Genomic DNA, 14,695 nt, shown 5'->3' on the forward strand with positions numbered 1-14,695 from the left:
CCATGAGTTTAGAAGTCGTGCTTACAAGGCTACTTCAAGACACCACGCACACACATATGCAAATCGAAGGATTCTGTGAATTATGAATTTCCAGAGTCTTTTGAGAATAATTAAAACCATAAATGTCAAAAATTTAATGCCAACGATCAAAAGTCTCAGTTCTCAAACTGTATCCCTTCCTCAGCCTCTGAATGGTTGAAACTATGTGGCAGGAAAGGAAAAGCTCTGAGGTGAACTTGTCACATCTTCCAGGACTGAAAGTTTTCCTTAAACATGGAAGGAAGATGTTAAATAGACTGGGACGTGGGTTAAGGCTTTACCCTTAGGAAACCATAGACAGTATAATATGGTGGGTGGACATAAAAACTGTGTGGGCTGTTAAGGTAACAAGGGACATCAAGGGCACTGGGGGATTACGTCAGTGTCTTTAGGCTGTGTCTGTACCACCCACCCAATGTTTCACAAGCACTGAGGGTCAGAGTGGGAATTCAGGGGAGAACTCCAGAGTTTGGGGGAGGGGATATGTGCATTGAAGCCGTAGTTGGGATACAGTATATGAACCCAGTGGATTGCTTCAAGTATATATGGGGCATGGAGAGACACAAACATGAGTCAGGAAGAAAAAAAAATCATAGAAAGTTTACCCATTCCTATCATAGCACCACCACCAACAACAACCACAACCACAACAACAACACACACACACACACACACACACACACACACACACACACACACACACACAGTTTGATCAAAATGGGAAAAATCCACCTGAAACTATACAGGATGCTGCCCATATTCAATATAGTAAAGCCCAAAGTGTAGATAGATGAATAAAAAGTAGGGACAGAGCTCTCTGTGTGCCAGGGGTCAGGAATGAATGAAGGGCTTGGGCAGGTGGCAAAGACTCCTTGATGTGACCCTGCCAGCTGCTCGCAGTCTCTGGGTTCTGTTTTTGCTTCTCCTGCTGAATCTTGTTCCATGAATCTATGCAATAAATCACATGGCTCTGTTCCCACACTGCCTCGGCTGTTTTACAAGTTGGTGTCACTTTGAGTTAAGGTTCTGAGAAATTTAATTGAAACAGGCAAAAGCACAAACTGTTTTATGGCCAGGAGTTGAAGGGATCCAGGCAAACAGCTACTGCGACTCTTCTTCCCACCCTTCATGTTGCCAGTGAGTTTTAGTCCATGCCCAGCACAGTGTTGATGAACTCTCTTCTCCTGGGAGAAATGGGTCTTAGTTCAGTTGTAAACCAGGAGAAGTACTAGAGATCTGTGTAATACCAAAACGACTGTTAACAGTAGTAACGTTTAAAAATAATAGCACTTTTCCTTTTTTCTATTTTCCATGTGGACTTAATGTTGATAAGCTTTTATAGTTTTACTTTGTGTTCAAAGACAATATATATTTATCCATAGTATCTGCACACTACTGTGCTAAGTATACTGAGGATAAGAAAAAACCAGAAACTTTGTTTCTTGCCTTAATAGTATTAATGGTCATCTTGAAGCAGTAATATAGAAAACACAGAAAGGAGACTTGGGAACACACATAGTTGGGACAAACATATTGCACATTCTGAACATCAGAGCATAAAGTGGGCTAAAGACCCTGGCAGTGTCCAGCTCCCTGCCAGGAATGTCTTGGGAAGAGTCTTAGATTTGACCTACCCCAAGGACTCCAACCAGGAGAGGGAGCCCCACAAACCAGTAATGGGGAGAAGAGCCACCAATAGGTACAACAACAGATAATTTCTATAAGCTTAAGACCCTGGTCATTTTTTTTCTGTGACTTCCCAATCAAAATTAAGGCAGCCCCAAAGAAAAGGCTTTGTGATTTCTTTTTCTGCCACATCTCTCAGCATCGAAGGCCTGGTGACTTCCAGGGAAGAGACACAGACAACCGATTCCTTCAAGTTCATGTTTTAAAGCTTGCTTTCAGTAAGGTGCCTCAAGTTTCTTCTTTGCATAGAATTAAGGAGCAGATTTTTACATTTGTGATTCGTCCAAATGTCAATCTTTTGTTTGTGAATTGTTGGGAAATTTATTCACAGAACACCTACAGAGGATCAAGCCTGGAGGAAGCGCCCTTTCTAGCTGGCACCCAGACCTTGGCACCTAGACTGGATAATTATTAGCCCCGTGGAGCCAATGGAGCCAAACTTTCTGAAAATACAGCCCCAGGGGAGCCAAGTTTAGTATTTTGCTAACAAATCCCTGTGCTCAGGGACACTCACCACGGTGCCTTGCTTAAGAGAGTGAAGCTCCTCCTAATGAGGTCACATGAGTGGACACAGGCATGAATATGTAAGCTGCATATTTGGGTTGCCACGCATCTTGGCATCCTGGCCAGATTTAACTTGTGTATGAACTTTTAGGTGAAGTGGAGCATGAAGAGAGACTCTGGGTGAGCGCGTTCTCATCACTGACAGCCTAGCCTCGGTGTTGTTGACAATGCCCCATCTACTACAACTTCACTTCAGGAAATTCACAGGCCCATTTCTGGGGATGTCTCACCTCTGAATACCAGAAACATCTCACAGACCGGCTCAGCCCCAAGACAATGAGAACAGATACCTCCCCGAACTCTCCAGCAACCACACTGTCCTTACTCTCAAACAGAGGGGTTTGAAGAATATTTTTAAGGAATAAAAAGCCAGAGAAATATTATTTCCTACAGCATTATAAATTCCTTAGAATCAGGGATAGGGGCATCTTATGTCTGCATTTTTCTTCTCTGATCTGGCCTGTGTATGTTGAATGGCTTTTAGAAAGAATTGATGAACAGGTGTCCTCCAATCACAACTCAGGCATCACTTTCCAGGCTTACTCACAGCCCTCTTGGGGCTGTTGATATATATATATATATATATATATATATATATATATATATATATATATATATATATATATATTTAGAATTGAGATCTTTTCTCTTTTTTCAACAAATATATGATAAGTGTCTCTTCTCTCACCATGTCCTGGCCCAACAGATGAACTTAGTACTCACTTTGTAAAGCCCATATATCTCTGTGGTGGTGGTGGGGAAGCAGGAGGTGGGGGTGTGTCGCATTCCTATGAATTGCCGCCAAGTAAGATGGGCAAGAGAATTTTAGATCATGGTGCACATGAAGAAAACATGAAAAGCTGATATGTGCTGGTGACAGGGGCCCTGGGGGGATGGAATAGTAGCCTTGCCATCAGTGACTTTCTTCATTTAAAGGTTCTCTTTATGAATTTTTCTCACAGCAACTTTTGTAAGAATGCTTTTCCTGAAATTCACTTTTCTCCTGTTGAGGGTCTACAGCTGTCAGCAGCTTTGCTTTCAAAGAACTGATTGGATTAAGAAACAAAACAAAACAAAACAAAACAAAAACAGTCTCTTTATATTTGGCAAAAGATATTTCTGGTTACTGATAAGCAGCCACTAGCTGTTTGCCCAACTTCTGTTTCTGCCTGTGTTTTGAGTGTGCAACATGTTTATGATAGAGAACTTTAAAACGTCCCTGTGACCTTTCTTCCCTGTGACAGTCATCTGCTAGTTGCTGCCTCTGTCCCTCCAAACCTCCAAGCATATCTGTATGCATCCACTTACCCATTAATCTCTTCTTTCCTCTGTGTCAGAAAGCAGCTCTAGAAGAAACCAAGCTAACAAATTGTTGTTTAACATTTAAGTGGACATGCATACCGTAAGAGCTGTTTGTTATGCAGCTAAGTGTGGTGGCAGCACTCTTGTAACTTCAGCACTCAACAGGCTGAGGCAAAAGGTCTATGAGAGTAAGAACAGCCCGTGTCTCAGAAAAACGTAGGAGGGGGTAGCCCTGTGGTACACAAATGGGACCAACGTTCACATTAAAGCAACACCACTTTATGGTTTTCTGGGGTCTAAGAGCTCGGTACTCACTGGGAGAGCATATGGGCATGACTCGAGTGGTAGTTAAGCCACTCTTGTCTGCTTTTAGGATTCAAGGGACAACACACAAATCAGGACACAGGTCCTAGCTTTAGAGCGTGTCAGGCAGTACTAGCCCAAAGGCTCCTGGAAACAGCTGTAGTGACCAGCTAGCCCAGATCATATAGCATGGAATCTTAAAGTAGGGGTGGGACTAGAAGACAAACGGAAGACAAGAAAAAGAGAAGCCAAATGATGTATGCTAAGACAGCGTGGGTGCGCGGGTCGAAGGTGGCCAGCCCTAGCTGTATGCTGTGAAGCCTTGCACATGGAGAAGGCACCCATAAATATTAGCCAAACTCACGAAGCCATTAATCTTTTAATAAAAGACTGGAAATTTGTTGGTTACTAAATATTTTGATTATCAGAGAAGTTCGTTGGTAATTTTGTTGTAGTCTTCAGAGTCTTTCAATATTCATGTCACTCCTGTGTGTGCTCACCACAATCTCTCATCAGCCAAGTTGATATCTGGGATTATAAATTATTTTTTGCCTTTATTTTAACTTTTTTTTTAAAACAATGATTACACATTTCTTTCTCAATTGAAAAGAGTTTTATAATTCTTTCTAATGATATGCCTAATTAGAGAAGGGCCTATGTCTATCTTATTCGTAATTACACATGAAGCATCAGACTTGCCACAGTGCGAGATATAGAATGCTTGCCTCCTCTGTCCTTGCATATCCCAGGCTGTTTTCCCTAATGCTGGGATTACAAGTGTCAACACACATGACTTAGAACGCATGTCTTTCTTAAAGAATTAAGTTTCTGGGGTGAGAATAGAAGTTTACTGGAACTCTTGAAGTTAAATAAGACTGTAAAAACGTGTCACAAATGGCAGAGACGTTCTTCGCGGTTTACCAAACTTCAGGAGAAGAAAGTTATCTAGGACAAAGCCTGACTAATATGACATATTAGCTGTGGGGTTTTTAAAATTTTTTATTCTTAACTTATACTTTCTTCCTTCCTCCTAGCTCCTACTAAAGAAGACTGTACATCAGTCACAGACATACCCAATTCCTTCGATGGACCAGTGACCATAAGTACGTACTCCGTCTACTTTCAGGGGATTTGTCTCACTCTTGGGAAGGGCATCTGACATGTTCACAGCAGGTATTATCAGGGTTACTGAGATGTCGGGATTTTTTTTTTCCAACATGGATTTTACTGATACTTTCATTAAAGCAAGCTGGGTAAGTGAAACAATAGGAATCCTTCATACCACATGCCATTTTGCAAAAAGTATTTCCAGTAAAGTGCACACAACCAACGGCTGAGGTTCAAGGCAGAATATTCACTTTAAGGATGACTAATGAAGTAATTCACTTTTACTTTTTCTCCTGTGGCTCATTCTGGTCACTTGCTTATTAAACCAAAGATTCTGATCCTGTGTTTTATATATATATATATATATATATATATATATGTGTGTGTGTGTGTGTGTGTGTGTGTGTGTGTGTGTGTGTGTGTTCGTGTTCATTTTAAGGCTGAATTTCATGAGCATAGTTGAAGCTCTATCAATATTTAAATAAACTATTTTTCTAGTCAGAAAATTGACTTGACAAAAAATTAAATTGACAAAAGTTACTCCTTAGGAAGAATCTTGCTAATGGGTTGCAGATACATCTTCTTTGTGGAGACTGAATGACTGCTACTTCAAATCCTTGCTGAGGTTGGATGGATTTAATAGTAACAAAGCTGACACATATTTTAGAAGGGACTGTACAGGGTGCAAGAAGTGCTTCTCAGTGAGGCACCACTCCTTGGACCCCTATGTTGAATGCTCATAATAATACCGTTCCATCACTAAGGAGGAAACTGAAGCTCACAGGGTTACCTTGCCCAGCTCAGGTTCAAATGTGCGGACTACCCAGTACCTCAACTCTCTCCTCCTCATTTCCAGAGTATGTGGGCAAGTGGGGACTATATCTCAGCATGAGACAGACATGTTTTTAAAGCAAAGGAAACGTAGCTTCAAATTCATGTTTTATGACAATCCATCTTTCCTATACTCAAGAGAAATCAGCCGTGAAGTTCTAAAGGTGCCTCTCTGTCTCCTTCAGCTATTGTCAACCGGGACGGTACCCGCTACAGCAAGAAGGGTGTAGAGTATAGAACACACCAAGAAGACATCGATGCATCCAACACTATGGATGAGGATGTCAGTAGTGGGTCCTCCAGCGAGAAGAGCACCTCAGATGGCTACATTTTACACACCTACCTTCCTACTGGCTACCCGACTGGAGACCAGGATGATGACTTCTTCATGGGGAGCACCCAGCCCACCAGTAAGGAGAAGGGGACCCATTTTTCCTGTGTGACAGGATGCCAATGACCCTCCTGAGTGATGCACACCCCAGTGTTTCTTTGTTTTTTCCTCCCTTGGTCTGGGTGACATCATCTGGGGGAGTTGGGCTCCTGTGCCTGTCAGTGCTCCTAGTCACCGTGCACTGACTTCTCCTCTCCTTCACATTTCCCCCATCTTCACTTCTGCACCTCTTATCTTGGGATAAGGAATGCCAAATTGGAAGGGTTTCCTCAGGGAGGCGCCTCTTTCCTCTTGTTCCTGATGACTTAGACCTGTTACAGAAATAACTTATGGTGTTGCTTAGCTCATTCTTGTCATTTTTTTCCCACTATAGATAAAACAGTTATATTAAAGTTAGGGCTGTAGAGTGTACATTCCTCAGGTTCCTTTTACAACCCCACCTTAAAAATCCCATGTTTTAACCTGATTTGTTCTCAAGGTTCCGCCTATTTAATATCAAGTGATATTCCACAACCATTAATTTTCTAAACCATTCACTCGCTTTGGTCCAAGGAAACAGATGTGAGGGGCTTTCTGATCACCTTCTGTCAACTGCAGAGTTTTAGACTGCAGTCTGTTGGGGAAGACCGCAATGTTCTTTGGGCGTGTGGGGTTGGCAGCATGCGAAGGCTGTCCACGCTGCCCTTGATGACTTGGGGATTGTGCAGCTGGGCTCTGTAGGAAGATGCTCAGGGCTTTTTTATCTCCTCTACTTCCCCCTCTGAACATCCTGTTTGGTTTGTTTTAGAACAGGGTTTCAGATGGCTCAGCTCCATCTGTGGAGGGTTATTCAACCCCAAAATGGGTAGCCAAGTCTTCACTGGGTCTCCTAGGATGGTGTGGATTTTCTCATTTCCTGGCTGAAACTCAGTAGGGTGGGATTCTGGCTTCTTCACAGTTTGGCAAGAACGTACTGGCTTGTGAATCTTCAAGATAGGCCCCTTTTTAGTCCCCTTGTCACCCAGAAGCCAGGAAGCCTCAACAGCACTTTGATGTGAGTTGAACTCACTTAGCAGTATTTCAAATTTCTGTTATCAGCTTGCTGAGTGAGGGAAAGGGTGACGTGAAAAGGTGTAGGATTCTACTCATTCTTAGAAAATTCTTTGAAACCTGTCCTTCCTCCTCAAAAAAAAATCCTCCATCAGATTCTGAGGGCTTGGAGATAGTGCAGCGGGTAAAGTGCTTACTTTGCAAGCACACAAGGACCTAATTTTTGATCCTCAGCATCCACATAAAAAGCTGAGCACAGCAACAGGTATCTGTCATCCTAATACTAAGGGTATAGAGGTAGAGGAAGACCTGGAGCTTGCTGGCCAGCCAGTCTAGCCAAATCAGCAAGCTCCAGGTTCAGGGAGAGATCCTATCTCAAAAATTAAGGTGGAAATCAATCAAGGAAAGCATGTTTATGTCAACTCCTGGCCTCTGCACAGGCACAGGGGCACATCCTCCATCTGAACACAAGGCACATCTGTTCCCACTTCCCATGCCCTCCCAGGTCAGTACCCTCTGATGGTGGCTGTGGTTAGAGTAATATCAGAGAGAACCCAGGGCAGTGAGGTTTCCATCTCTTCGCTCCATAGTGTGCATCTTCTCTGCTCCAGATACTGCTCTAGTTTATGAGGTCAGAGGTGGATCCACCTTCATGGATACAGCATCCCATCTCAGAAATCCAAGAAATGGATAGTGTGATGCTTAACTAAAATATAGCTCAGAATTTGAGGGGGAAAAAAAGAGCTTTTCTTTCCTTTTTTTAGAGCATGTGTCTTAGTGTTTGGTTTTTGGCTTTGCTTTTTCTTTTTAATGGGTGTGGAAGAGAGGCCAATTCACCCGCCAGGTTAAGTTTACTTGAATGTAGCATATGACAGAGTTAGCCCTAAGCTTCTGAGTAGAATCCTACTTTCCAAGTCCAAAGAGGAGCCTCCCAAGGGCTTACTTATCACTCTTGGGAGGAGGGATGTGACACAGTGAGAGGGAGTGGATGCAAATTAACATGCAGAGGAACAGAGGTCAAGAGCTGGGCTGGCTCAGGGCATGGAAGAAACTATACTTGGCTTAATCAGCCCATTCCTTCCTTAAGGGTGCTCAGTGGGTGGCAACAGGGAAAGCTAGCAAGGCCCACAGTTTCTGTAGACTTGGGTTTTCCCACTGGCTGTTTATTATAAATGTTATTTTTGGAAGCATCTGCCTGGAGGTGTGTCATCAGGTCTTTCTTATTGGTCATCTGGAATTCTCTGGAATCAAGAAGCCTAAACTAATTTAGAAAATAGTCTCTTGCCTTGGAAAGGTCTACTTCCTGTCTTCTGGGTGTCAAATGAATAATTTGTTTTTCATCTTGCATGATCTTACTTGGGTGGGGCAAATTGGAAACTGGTGGCTAAGATGACACTTCTTTCATTGTCTCCTCTCGTACAACTTCATTTAAGAAGATGGAATAGTGCTTATTTTGTTTTCAGTGTGTCCATTCCTTGTTAGCTGCTTTTTCCAGGGTACTTCTGGGTGAGGGCCAGAAACAATGCGTCTTCAATGCAATTTTCCATAGTGGACAGTCTGAGAACTCTTGTGGGTGCACTGTGAATAGCTAGTTTCTGTCTCTGCTCTCACTAATGTGATCTTCAGCGCTTGGTGTGTGTGATGGATGCCCCAGTTCTAAAGTAGAGTCCAGATGTGATTCAGTAGGTTGTCCATGGTATGCAAGAACCAACATCACTATGAGAAGACCGTAACCTAGATTTTCAGAGAAGTGTTTGATTTAAAACATTTTCTTTTTAAAATCCCAGATGATTCGGACATTTATCCCAATGGCATTTGGCATTTTGTTTCTATGGGGGAACATTCTGGACACCAGTTAACTTGAAAGTCAGATGAAAGAAGTTTTTTTTTTAAATTACAGAATAGTTTTATTATCCATTCTCCAACTTGAATAGAGTTCAACAGTTCTTCATTTCTATCAGTTCTATGTGGGAAAGGGATAGATAGACGCTGGAGGAAGCGTTACCTAGTGACAGCGTTTTAAATACACACGCTTTACAAAATTCTTGAACAACTATAAAATTTAAGTTGTGTTTGATGAGTGTGGGTGGAGTTTTGAAATGCCAGTTGTCACAAGCTACCTGTGTACAATGCTGAGCACACGGAAAAAAATGCAGACACCCTCAAAGAACGTCTGAAGACAAATTAATGGAAGCCATTGTAAACTATGCTACATTGAAGGCCTCCAGATGGTGGTAGAAGGATGCCATCAGGAGAAGAACAGTTAATTTGCTGCTTGAATTTGCTCTGGACACAATTTGAGGGGGTCTGAGTAGAAGACTGAGAAGCATTGAAATTCATGCCCTAATCTGCCTTCTTGATGCTGTCCAGAGATTCTGTGAGATGGCTGGCGTCTGGAAAGATAAAGTAGCCTCAACTTCCCCCTTTTAATCCTCATTCTATAATAAATAGCACAGGTTTATAGAGGGCAGGTGAATCTCACTAAACAATATTTTCATAATTAATCTAGTTGCCTCAACTGTGCACTCAAACAGCCATGCAGCAACTCAGAAACAAAGTAATTGGATGTGGTTTTGGTTTGGTAATTCACAATCCACGACTCAGACTCAGGAGCCCACAACGACAGCAACTACAGGTAAATGATCGTATTTTTTGCTTGTCACCTGTCTTCAGTGAGGTATTAAGAAGGATGGATGTTCATTATCATATATAGACAGTATCTTTGCTGACAACCAGTTCTGGTGTCATTCAGCAGCCACAGAAATCTATGGATCTATTGTCTCCTAAATGCTCTACTTTCATTTTGGCAATATAGAGAGAGACAGAGTCAGATTAATTTTCCTGTGACTAGGAGAGTCACTCAAGCAAGAACCCCTAGAAAGACATCTACTGACCAAATGATCATATCAACATAAGGGAAGTAATGATCAATGAATAAAAAGCATAGACTTTTTTTTTGACACTGAAAACCTTTTCTGAAAGCACTAAGAAATGACATGACTTGTTGCTTTATATCAAAGTCTAGGGGTTACAAATGAGCTCTGGGCATATTTGATCATTAGCTCTTAAGTATTTTTACTTGGCAGCTTTGCCGTGGGTGTGGGGAGGGCTTGGAAAGGGAGCCAGTCTATAACAGCAGTTCTCAACCTGAGTGGAGACTCTTTTGAGGATCCAATGCCCCTTTCACAGGGGTTGCTTAAAACCATCAGAAAAGCACAGATACTTACATTACCATTCATAACAGTAGCAAAAACCAGCTGTGGTAGCACACGCCTGTAATCCAGGCATTTTAGGAGACAGAGACAGATGTATCTCTGTGAGTTCGAGGTCAGCCTGGCCCTCAAAGTAAGTCCAGGACAGCCAAGGCTACACAGAGAAACCCTGTCTCAAAAACAACAACAACAGTAATAGCAGTAGCAAAATTACAGGTATGAAGTAGCAACAAAAATAATTTTATGGTTGCAGTCACCACAACATGAGGAACTGTATTAAAGGATCTCAACATTAGGATGTTTGTGAATGTAATGATGGGAGGTAATAGAGATTTCTTCATTTATTAACTTACATTGACAGATAATACAGCCATGTTTTCAAATAAGCATTCTCTCTGCAGAAAGGGTGTCATGAAAATAGAAAAATGCCCTTATACATTTGTTTACCTTATAAGACACTTCTACAATCATGTAAGAAACTCCTGCTGATGTTCTAATATGGTTACTACATCACTGTAATTAATATCATACTGAGGTGGGAGGGTGGTGGGGAGAGATGGCAGAATAAGGAATATGCTGTTTGTATATCTGGATGTGTATGACGTATCTTCCTAGGATGAGTAGTGGGAAGGAAAAGGGCTCTGTGGCTGTGTTTCTTTTGAATTGTTTCTGAGCTTTCCTGAGAGCTGGCAAAAAAAAATTTTTTTTTTTTTTTTTTTTTTTACTAATTCTTGTACTTGATAATTTATTGATGGCTCCAACTTTCTCTGCTTGATCATATCCCGGTTTTTAATTTGTTTCCTATTATTTCGTATGTCTGTCTATGTCAGGACAACATAATTGGCAGTCTTTGGGAGTGTTCAAATCAAGTCTGTTGCTTTGGTATTGGTGAAATCACTGGTGAATTCTTCCTGTTTTTTTTGGTTCATAATGGAACTGAAAATTGACGGCTCTTTCTTCCAAAGTACATTGTTGACATGAAAATGATTTGTGGTAATGGCTCTAGGGTATGTGCGCCCTTCTTGGACAAAGGTGGAAAGATATCGTCTATGTCCTCTTCCTGTCCCATTCTCGCTTGCACTTGGGATTCATGGGTTACATGCCTGTGACTTCCGGCAAAGATATCATCCCCCTGACCTCATGGGGAATGGTATTGGTTGGCCAACTTCAATCATGAAGAATGTCAAAGGGCTTGGGTTTCTAAATCTGGCCACTAAAATCACAAACACTCAGATCTGGAGAGGGCCTTAAATGGCTTACTATAACCAATCTTTCTAATCATATGATATGATATTTCTACTTTTAGAAGACCATTCTATTTCTGAAATTCTCACCACAGGCCTCATGGAAAAGGAGAAAAATATTCAATTCTTGTTCTATTTTATAAACTGAAACTTCAGCTAGTTCTCATGCAATTTTTGAGACTTATCTTCTGCCAAGTGGACTTCACACAAGTGTCCAACACAGATTTTTCATCTTAAGATGATGGTGTGGACCACTTGACAGTTAAGGTCCCTCCATATCTGACGTTCTATGAACTTCAGTTTGGGTTCCTGAATGAAACAGAACTTCTTTTTTCTTTCTTTCTTTTTTTCTCTTTCTTTCTTTCTTTGTTTCTTTCTTTCTTTCTGCCATCTATGTCAAGAATAGATGATAATCTGGGTAGGAAAAGAGTGAAAACATTTACAGTGCTATTTCTTAGAACTGATAATTAACATTTCAACAATCAGCTTTGGTAACAACAGCCTTGATGCCCAAGAGGCAAGAAGCCCAGAACTGGTTTTCATGGTTTTTTCAACCATCAGAGCCCAAGAGTCATCTTCATACAACAACGAAGATGCCTGGTAATGATTATAGATATTGTGTACCATATGCCTGCTTGACAGCCTTTAATAATTCTCATTAACCTATGGGATGTGGTTAAAGCCCAAACGCCATTCTGTCTCACAAATGTGTGTGTCAATTTAGGAAGATCATGAACTCTTAGATAGGTCTGTTTGATTTAATATTACTAATACATGGTTTTCTTCTCTATACTTTTAAGAAATCTATATAGCCTAGAATAAAGTTAATTAGGAAACTAGGAAGTGGGGCAAGTCTTTGGTGATAGCATTTCAATTCTTAAAGAGTATCTGGGCATATCCTCAAATTACCAAAATTAAAAACTTTTTCTTGAGAATGTAAAATGACATAGCCATAGATACCAAAATATAGAAAATTCTTATCAATTGAATTAGTCTTGGATTGGACACTAATAAAGCCAGATAGCTATACCATAAGAAAGCCTGTGTTGCATTCAAACGCTAGAAGAATTCTTTTTAGTAAAAAGACATCTTTTGCAGTAACTGCTGATTTTTAAAAACTGGATTGAAAGTGAGAAAGCCTCAACATTTGGGCTGTTGTTCAGTGTCATCAGCCTTTCTGACCCCTTTTGGTTGGTTAATAATTGGCAAGAACATTCCTGCTAGTTGACCTTTTCCCCCTCTGTGGGAATTTTTGAGAATGGGCGAAATCTTGTCAACTCCTGTGTCTATCTACATTGGAGACACAGGGTCTGATACTGAAGACTGAGAAAGAACATGCACCTTTTTAGAAATGGTGGAATGAAAGCCCCTGCTTCATACAACCAGTGAATGAAACACTTTATGCCATACAATCAAATAACCCTGATCAAAAGTAAGAATAAAAGAAAAAGTGAACTCTATAGATATGAATGTAACTATAGGGTTTTTAGAAACATGACATTTAGGTAACATTCCTGAAAGTGTTGTGAAAGAGCAAATCAGGATATGTGAAACCTTCCTATTCTTGCCCTGGCATCTTAGCTTTAATATAACATGCTAATGAGGTAATAAGAAAGATATTTGAGTGCAAGGGGGAATTTGCATGGGCCCGTGCTTTGTTGTCTTTTGCTCTAACTTCTTTGGTAGAGTATCTATAGTTGTTGCTTAACTACCTTAAAGAGAATGTTGAATTGTAATGATCATTGCAACTTGCTTAAGGGCCACATATTAGCTTCAGTGATGAGGGTTTACAGATAAACAAACCTACTCTCTCACTTTCTTCTTAAATTCTTGGGAACTCCATGATACCTCCCGTGCCAGACTTTCTTCCTTGGTGAAATGGGTTACTTGGCAGCCAGCTCAGCTACTAATGCAAGTCACCACAACAGGTACGGACTCAAATACCAACCAAGCAGGCTGGGAGCCAAAAGAGGAAAACGAAGATGAAACAGACAAATACCCCAGTTTTTCTGGATCAGGCATTGATGATGATGAAGATTTTATCTCCAGCACCAGTAAGAATAATCAAATACGGTAGAACCATTTATGCAAGGCTTTCTGAGGGACATATCTCTCTTGGGAAACAGATGAAATGAAAAAATGACTAAACCTATGATTTTTACCTTAATTCCATTCTGATGAGAGTTGTGAAAAAGAAAATAAGATGTTCGAAATGGAAGCGAAAACACATTGCTAGGGAAAAAAAACAGCTCATAAAGTTCAGACAGCTCGTGTTCTTCCCTTTCTGCTTATCAATGTCTGCTCTTATAGAATATTTGCATTATCAAATGTGGCTGAGGGATGGCATATTAAAACACTACAGCAAATATTCACCTGTGTCCCTGCTGTGCCAGACAACGGTAACACACAGATGAAAAGGCCAGAACTTTTGCTTATGCGAGGCTCATGGACCGCTAAGAGAGAGATGATTAGGAAGATGGGCATGACACTGATTGAAAACTTAGGAGGCCCTAGAATGGCTTAAAACACAGGATTCCCAGCTCAAAAACTACATTAATTGATAAAAAAAAATGATAATGACCAAATGGAAAAAAATTCAAAAGTTCCAACAAATTTCCTGGACACCAATATACCAGAATGACAGTAGAAGGAAGATCTGGTGCCAGCTCAGTCTTAAAAGACAGTGCCAATTATTAAAACCAAATAGTGACACCACTATGTAACCGTGCCCAAATTGGCTGGGTGTGATGGTGTACGCCTTTAATCCCAGCACTTGGGAGGCAGAGGCAGGTGGATCGCTGTGAGTTTGAGGCCAGCCTGGTCTACAATGTGAGTCCAGGATGGCCAAGGCTAACACAGAGAGACCCTATCTCAAACAAACAAACAAACAAACAAACAAACCAAAAACCCAAACAACCAACAACAGCAACAAAACCCAAAACTTTCTAAGGACACTGAGGTGAAGACTGTAGACAAAAACACCCTGG

General features: G+C 41.0%; 1 protein-coding gene across 14 annotated transcripts in view; it reads left to right on the plus strand.

The window, feature by feature from the left end:
* The window catches only part of CD44 (CD44 molecule (IN blood group)), an 85,712-nt gene that overhangs the window by 38,193 nt on the left and 32,824 nt on the right, over window positions 1–14,695 (plus strand). For 6 of the 14 annotated variants that reach the window (XM_084774979.1, XM_084774987.1, XM_084774988.1 and 3 more), the window contains exons 4-8: window positions 4,929–4,997; window positions 6,018–6,242; window positions 9,762–9,887; window positions 12,195–12,308; window positions 13,637–13,762. In XM_084774979.1, coding sequence (XP_084631105.1) covers window positions 4,929–4,997; window positions 6,018–6,242; window positions 9,762–9,887; window positions 12,195–12,308; window positions 13,637–13,762 — 660 coding nt within the window. The remainder of the gene's footprint in view (window positions 1–4,928; window positions 4,998–6,017; window positions 6,243–9,761; window positions 9,888–12,194; window positions 12,309–13,636; window positions 13,763–14,695) is intronic. The other 8 variants (XM_084774991.1, XM_084774981.1, XM_084774982.1 and 5 more) reach the window with 4 other exon arrangements.

Source organism: Acomys minous, assembly GCF_964271855.1.
Source record: "Acomys minous genome assembly, chromosome: 3".
Taxonomy (NCBI): domain Eukaryota; kingdom Metazoa; phylum Chordata; class Mammalia; order Rodentia; family Muridae; genus Acomys; species Acomys minous.